Source organism: Penaeus vannamei, chromosome 17 (genome assembly GCF_042767895.1).
Source record: "Penaeus vannamei isolate JL-2024 chromosome 17, ASM4276789v1, whole genome shotgun sequence".
NCBI lineage: Eukaryota > Metazoa > Arthropoda > Malacostraca > Decapoda > Penaeidae > Penaeus > Penaeus vannamei.
Genome location: NC_091565.1, coordinates 8,576,546 through 8,584,698, shown reverse-complemented (window position 1 = coordinate 8,584,698; position 8,153 = coordinate 8,576,546). Strand labels below are relative to the sequence as shown.

The 8,153-nt window shown below is 44.8% G+C and overlaps 1 protein-coding gene across 1 annotated transcript in view; it reads right to left on the bottom strand.

The window, feature by feature from the left end:
* The window catches only part of LOC138864536 (uncharacterized), an 8,081-nt gene extending 736 nt beyond the window's left edge, over window positions 1–7,345 (bottom strand). The window contains exons 1-2 of the mRNA XM_070131872.1: window positions 6,857–7,345; window positions 1–1,403 (exon numbers count right to left, since the gene is read on the bottom strand). The exon at window positions 1–1,403 is cut by the window's left edge and continues 736 nt beyond it. Of these exons, the coding sequence (XP_069987973.1) occupies window positions 1,016–1,403; window positions 6,857–6,921 (453 nt within the window). The 5' untranslated portion in view covers window positions 6,922–7,345 and the 3' untranslated portion in view covers window positions 1–1,015. The remainder of the gene's footprint in view (window positions 1,404–6,856) is intronic.
* Window positions 7,346–8,153: the final 808 nt, after the last annotated feature.

Sequence of the window (8,153 nt, the reverse complement as noted above, 5' to 3'; positions counted from 1 at the left end):
AAGTCCCGAGTGCGGGGCGATTTAAGCACAGTACCTCCCACTCGAAGATTGCAAGAAGCGGGGATGGTTAAAACACCTGTGCCATTAACAACGTGAGAAGATGTCCTACTTCCACAGGTTAGTGTAGGGGAGTTGTGAGTTAAAATGGAGTAGACCACCTTCTCAGAGTCTGGCAAAAAAATGAGAAAAAATGGTTGACAGATATTTGAAACTGAAACACTAAAATAAGAAGGAATTTTGTGGATTCTATCAACATCTCTACTAATTATATGTAAGAAACAACTATCATTGGGCTTCACAAACAGATTAATAGACTGACGTACATACTCTCTGTTGGTGCGCTTGCATCCTTCGAGCTGCCCCTGTCGAAATTCCATCACAGTACTAGTGTTTCGCACCGGAACTGCGAAATGTGCAGGTGTATTGAAAAGGAAGAAATGCCCATCAACTGGGATGGGTATGGCGTGTGGTGTGAACAATGTGTATGGTTGTATCGTGGCTATATACATAAGAATATTAAATACTAAGATGGCGCTACATCTATTTACTCGTTGCACTTCGAGAATCTCAGGCAGATTTGAGTCGTGAATGTCCACCTCACTAAACTGTTTTTCACACTATCGCGATTACCTCGCCCGAAATTAGCACTCGAGAGGCTTTTCCCTCCTCTGCACCACTAACAATGTCAAGTAGGAGGTCAATCTCCCTTTCACTACTCTGAAGGTGAGCATTAATAAGGCTAATAGAATCCATTAAGAGTGTTAGATCATACAGACTCTCTAGTCCTTCGGTTAACACAATGGATAATTCATTGACCTTTGACTCGATGTTCTTCATTTGCTGTGATACCAATTCAGATGACTTGAGTAAACCAGAGATGATAGTGGCTTGTTTTTCCTGGAGGTGTAGCACTTCGTGGACGTCAGCGTTAAGATCTCGCAGTAGCCTTTCACCACTTTCGTCCATAACCCCGAACAGATCGTGGGAAAGTGTATCCATAAACGAGAACAACACATCATGTCATGCAGTGTTTAGAGTTGTCCACGACACTTGCAAGGTCTTGGAACTTTTCACTACAACTGTTTACTGCAATTTTCAGCATGTCAATTCTTCTGGCGAATCCCTCTTTGAGTCCCTTAAACTGAAATTTTGATGGTCCACGGTCATCTTCAATCTTTGTTTTCTTCTTCATAGCTTTCTCCAGGATTCCAATGCTCATCGATATGTTGTTGGTCATCGTGCGATAGGGTTCCAGGTGTTGTACTCGGAAAAAGTGCCAATTTACGTCAGACAGTCGGAGCAGTCGATCGTCCTTGAGGGTGATCAGTCCTGGATTGATGAGAGGTTGTGTCCCAGGATGAGGCATCGTCATCTCCTTCGAGCCCCACATCAACACCATCAATCTGTTGGCATTATTTAGCATTAATAAATGTACCCAGAACATTGTCACTGAAAGCAGGAAAGAAAGATAGGTGTGTTTGTGTTTGTTGATTAGTGATAATTGCTACTCGCTACTTATTAGTACATATTAGCATGCTTTGAATCTTTATTCTCTCATTTCTTACCTTCATGCAGTCTCTTATAGTAACCCTCAGGATACACTCGGTGTCTTGTTATTCTGCAAGGTACATCTGTCTCATTCGCACTAATGTCAACATTCACATTGGGGTTTTCATGCATACTAGTCCTTGCATCTAAGGGGACGGATCCGCATCTCTATGAACGTCCTCTGGTTCGATGTGTGTGGGTTGGTCGCCATGGTTGTTTATATTAGTATCTGGCAGATTAGACATGTAATCAGTACTATTAGCTACCTCATACGTATCTGTTGGTGTTGTGTCACGTTCATCAGTTGTATTATTTACACTCATACATTGTAATCTTCAATATTAATAACTTGGTCACCCAAGTTGGTATTATGGAAGAAGTCGTCTCTATAACTGTCATCGTCGCCGTCTTCGTCGTCATTGTCACAAGCCTGGGCTTGGGGTAGTGTGTCAAAAGAAACCCTATTGAGCTGTTGTGGTCGCTATTTAATGATAATTGGGCTGTAGAAAGATGTATGTCCCAGTCTGCTGGCTGCAAACCGTCTACTATACTGTAGAGAATTGATATGATCTGCTTGTTGTGGTTCTCCACAAGTCCATTGCTGGCTGGATGGTAAATGGTTACAGATTTGTGCTGGAATCCGCCAAGTTCTGTCAATCTTTTCATGACGCGGTTCCTAAACGCTGTGCCTTGATCACTCAGGATGACCTCAGAGGGTCCCCATTGACATATAACTTTATTCCAAATTGCACTAGCAACCTCTTCTGCTTCCATACTTCTCAAGGTAGTCACCAGTGTGTAGTGGGTAAGGAAATCAACACTCAACAAAATGTACTTATTACCTTCTGCGGTGAGAAGTAATGGTCCTATAAGGTCTACTGCAACTGATTGGAATTTGTGCTCTGGTATGGGATATCTACCAAGTGGACAGTGGATGTGCCCTACCTTTGAAATTTTGGCAGACAATGCAAAAAGCAACATACTGCTTGACGTCTCTGTCAATACCCATCCAAGTGGAGTCTCTTTGTGCGGAACAAGGTTCTTTTTGCTTCTCCATGTCCAGATAAAGGACTACTGTGTATTATGTGTAGAACCCTACTGACCATCTTCCTGGGAACAACAATGACGTTCTCAACACTTCTGAGTGAAGAGTCGTTTGCCAGTTGCCTCTTGTATAGCAGATTGTGGTCGATAAAATAATTGCGAATTTCTCTTTTTAATCTGCTATCGACCTTCCCAAGGTCTGTAGGTTCTTTGCTCTGTAAGAACCTCACAAAAGGACCATACAGAGGATCGTCTCTCTGTGACTTTCTCAGTTCTTCTGGAGTCCAACTTAATTCTCTAGGTTCCTCTTCCTCCTGTCTGAGTCGCATCTGTCTCCTGTAAGCTCTATGCTTGAAGATACCAGCTCTTCGAGGAAACATACTGCCAGAGGTTCAACCTGGAACAGGTTTCTTGAGTTTGTAGTATTGCTTAAGGCAAATTTAATGCGACTGAGACGGTCAGCCACTGCATTCTTTTCCCCTTCTATAAATTTAACTTGAGCAATGGTGTCTTGTAATGATAATACCCAATGAGCTAGCATTTTTGTCTTGCGCTTTCTCAAAGAGCCATTGTAAAGCCTTGTTGTCGGTCCACACTATGACGCGACTGTTGTATATCAAATACTGATATTTCTTGACTCTTATGATGGAAAGAGCCTCTTTCTTGACTGTGGAATAGTTGAGCTCATCATTCCTAAGAGTTCTGCTAAAGTAGCACACAAGCATAGGACCCACTTTTCCATTAATGTCTTTGTATAGGGTCAAAATGCTTGAAGGATAGGTTCCTCTGTCAGCTTTTCCTTGAGGGTATTGAAAGCTTCCTCTTGTGGTTCCCTCCACTGGAATTCAGTGTCTTTGTGGAGCGTCATTTAAAGGTTTTGCAATGTGCGCATAGTTCTTCACAAAGCCAGGAAGGCCGATGTATGCTTGTACCTCTTTCCTGGTGCTTGGCCTGGGGTAGTTCTGTACAGATCCTGCCTTGTCAAAATCAAGTCTTACTACTCTGTGTCCCACACAGGCGCCTAGTAATTCGACCTGAAGACCAAAAAGTTTGGTCTTCTCTGGGGATGCTTGCATTGTCAAGTCCCATAAGATCTTCAAATGTCTGATGGTATATTGCGACATCCAGGAATACACCAACTCCATCTCCAAGCAGTCCTGCCAGGGCTCTTGTCATCATATTTTGAAATGTAGCAGGTGCTCCGAAGAGACCAAACGGCATACTCAACCACTCGTAGTGTCCTTTGTGTATTGAAAATGCGGTCTTCTCTATACTGCCTTCGTCCATGGGTACTTGGTGGTATCCACTTATTAAATCCAGCATCGAGAAGACAGGTGCCGCACTGCATTCTTAAAGGATCTCTTCTACCTTTACAAGCACAATTGGGGTCTTCCAGGTACTGGTTGAGAGCCTAATTTGACCCTGCTGCTCTAGTCCCGTGATCTCTGCTTCAACGAGTGGTCAGGCTGCAAGAGGCACAGACCTAGGGTGCTTGAAAACTGTTTCTTTCGTTTCTGTGATGATCTAATGTTTGATTAAGTTTGCCTGAGGTTGTCTGCTCACCTTTCAAGTTGAAAGCTTGTGATTCTCTATTAGAATCTTCACTGCTTCTTCTCCTTGTCCTCTGGTAATTTGCCACTCATCAATCTTAAGACTTTGTAGAAGTTCCTGCAATCCCTCCTCATTGTACTTGACTAATTTCTTAGTTGACCCCTGGGTGTCAAAATAATGTAACTCCTGGTTAAATTGTTCAGGATGATGCTCATAAGGTGGTATATTTTTGTTGCTTTCTCAGGCTGGAATAATCTTCAGTATCACTGCATCTTCTGATGTACTATTTAATATTTCCACTGTAGTATTGTTGTGGGTTGGCACCCTATAATGATTCTTAAATTTGTATTACCCTACAAATGTCCCATATAATTACTTGCCCATCTGCCACAGAAGTTTTGGTCTGATGAATCATTTAAGACCTGGCAGTCGGTGCTATCATGTCTACAGGTGCCGTGATACTCACAGTATCTTGTCTGGTTGAGCAGTAGGTTGATGTTTCCTGCTCTTTTAGCGGCAAGGCGACCGCTCTGCCAGAAATAGTTGGCCAAACTTTCCAACAGCGAGACCCCATCAGCTAGTTTGCCCGTGGATCAGCACAATGCTCCCCTCTTGGAACATTTTGTCGCATGATGGAAGAGTAACCCAAACAGCAGTAAGGTTAGGGGGTATCTCTTCTACTGAACCCACACTCATCATGACCTCATGACACTTTCCTCTTTTGTCAGTGACCTTTTCCACCTTTTTAAACCCTAGACTTGATTTGTGAAGTTGCGAAGTCGGGGTGTCCTGTGTAGGAATGTTTTTGCCGGCATTTTGTTTATTTGTTGTTGAAGGCTTCCTTTGTGTGGAAAGTTTGTTATTTGCCACCGCAGTGGTAGTAGATGGTTGTCGAGCCTCTGAGACTGTATTTGATTTCTCTTGAATCGCACCCATTGTCTGTGTAGCACCAGGGTTTATGTTTGTTCCCCTCAAGTACATTTCTTTTAGCCCAAAATCAATTATAGCACCAGATTTTGCTAGCCAATCCGCCCCAAGCAACACTTGCAATCCTCCAAGGAAGTGGAGTTTTCCTGGATCTGCCACCATGAATTCAATTCTAAGCTGTTCATTCCTAAATTTACAGGGTAATTGAATGAGTCATGCTGCTAGCACAGCTCCACCAGTGACACCTCATAATCTGGTGGATGTATATTGGAGGTTATAATCCTCGCAGGAACTTCCTCGTGCTTTGATTTATTCATACAGCAGGGTATGAATAACGTTAGGGATTGCCCCACAGTCCACTAATGCTTTGGTGTTAATATGTCCTACCTTGAGACTGACTATTGACTAATTTGCTAAATCGGGTACCATAGCACCCATAAGAACCTTGCCAGCCTCTTCAGGACAGCATTCTGTCTCTGTTGCTGTTTCAACGGTGTCCCCGCCAGATAGCCCTTGCCATTTTTTGCAGTTTTATCTGACGTCTTCCCTTGAGTTGCCATGAAGCGTCTGATACAGTCTTTAGCGAGATGGTTTGGATCGCCGCACACAAAACAAAGCCTCGCCGAGCTCGTACCACTCTTTGCTGTATGGGCTACTCCAGTTGCACCACGTCCACAGCCTAGGTTCCCACGAGCGTCACGTCCTCTATTGAAATCTCGACCGCGTCCTCCTCGGCCTCTTGTCTGTGCAGCCGAAGCATAAGAAGATGGACTAAATGGGCGTGCTTGGCCACGGCCGCAATGTCCCCTATAATTATTTTCCCATCTGCCACAGAAGTTTTGGTCTGATGAATCATTTAAGACCTGGCAGTCGGTGCTATCATGTCTACAGGTGCCGTGATACTCACAGTATCTTGTCTGGTTGAGCAGTAAGTTGATGTTTCCTGCTCTTTTACCTGCCCAAGGGGCTTCAGGTAGAGTTTTCCGGTAGGCCTCATCTTCTCCAAGGTGATCGGCCACCCATTGTGCTACTGCGAAGGTAATGTCAGTTAGGTTCATCTTTCGTACTTCTGCTTCGTCCCAAAGTTCCATGTCATCCTCTCGACGCCATTTCCAGGTTGCTCTGGGAGGGGAAACTCTCTCCAAATTCTGCAACAGCACATTTTTTTGCCAGAGTTGCACGTCAGACCTTTCTACCGTAACCAACTCGTTCATCATCTTTAGATAGCCTTCAGATAATGCGAAATCGCTCCATGACTGTGAACGATACCTGCACAGTCGAGAGGTCCAAGAGAGATGCCATTTCACATTTCTCTCTCCTCGTATCGGCACAATGCCGATCAGGCATTCCCGGAAGGTTTTCCAGCTCCATTTGTTCGGCTCGATCACACTGAAATGCCGACGGAGACTCTCATCGGTGTGACTGAGAGCGAACCTGTTCTGGGTATTGCCAGTTGCTCTCAGGCTGGCTGAGAGGAGAGGTCTGCAGGGAACCTCCTTCGGACACTGGGTAGTCTGACGTCACACTTACGTCACTCTTCCACACGGTCGCTCACTGGCTCACACTCTTGAGCTCCTCCTAGCATTCATACGTCACCCTTTCCGAGCTCGCTCATTCGCTCTCACTCATACGTCACACGTCTCTCGATCTTTGATTGGTTCAAGCTGCTCACTCGGCCACACTTGCGTTATAGTTCTCGCCTCATGCACTTCTCTCATACCAAAAGTTAGGAATTTATAATTCTTGAAATTCCAATTAATGGAACTAGAAATAATTTAATACTTACATAAATACGTGCTGCAGTATCTTACCAATCCGCAAGGCGTACAAGAGCAGGTTGTTGTTTGTCATTCTGGAGGCTCTCTCCTCACCGCTAATGAAGATTCGCTTCTCAGTGAATTATTATAAAATCCTGAAAAAATACACGAACCTCGAACCTCGGCAATTCGTACAATTAGTGATTCTACACGATCACTATAAGTTCACTCTGAATTAACCCTATATGTTCGGTCTGGAAATGTTACTGTTGGCGAATCGCACCTCCCACAGGTGCGAGACGCAGATCGCTCCTTATCACAATATTAATGTAAAGAGAGTTTGTAATCCGTGGAGTAAATGAAATGCTCCCAGCAGTTTCTATTCATTTAGGGAACTATTAGTACATATAGATAAAGGAAAATGGTTGTAGGGAATAGATATGTGCTATCTATTATACACTCGTACACAGAGACGCTTTCACTCGGAGGATAGGCACAGACAGACAGGCACGCCCCGGGCAGCCGGCGCCCCAGTACCTCGGGCGGTGCTGACCCAGCAAGGCCTCACACAAGGCTCCTTTCATTGGCCATGACACTCACAGGACACGTTGACGGCACCTAAGCCTACGGCCTCACACAAGGCTCCTTTCATCGGTCACGGCACCCATGCCTACGGGATGTTTCACTCATCAGAAACTTCCACTCACTCATTATATCATTCATACTTCTGTAATGTTTGGTGGTCTTGCCACCCCCCCCTCTCTCTCTCTCCCTCTCTCTCTCTCTCTCTCTCTCTCTCTCTCTCTCTCTCTCTCTCTCTCTCTCTCTCTCTCTCTCTCTCTCTCTCTCTCTCTCTCTCTCTCTCTCTCTCTCTCTCTCCCTCTCTCTTTCTCTTGCTCCCTCTCTCTTTCTCTCTCATTCTTACTCTCTCTCCCTTTCTCTCTCTCTCTCTCTCTCTCTCTCTCTCTCTCTCTCTCTCTCTCTCTCTCTCTCTCTCTCTCTCATTCTCTCTCATTCTCTCTCTCTCTCTCTCTCTCTCTCTCTCTCTCTCTCTCTCTCTCTCTCTCTCTCTCTCTCTCTCTCTCTCTGTCTCTCTCTCTCTCTTTCTCTCTCATTCTCCCCCTCTCATTCTCTCTCTCTCTCATTCTCCCCCTCTCATTCTCTCTCTCTTTCGCTCTCGCTCTCTCTCTCTCTCTCATTCTCTCTCATTCTCTCTCATTCTCTCTCATTCTCTCTCTCTCTCTCTCTCTCTCTCTCTCTCTCTCTCTCTCTCTCTCTCTCTCTCTCTCTCTCTCTCTCTTTCCCTCCCCGTAAGTGTGTGCGTGT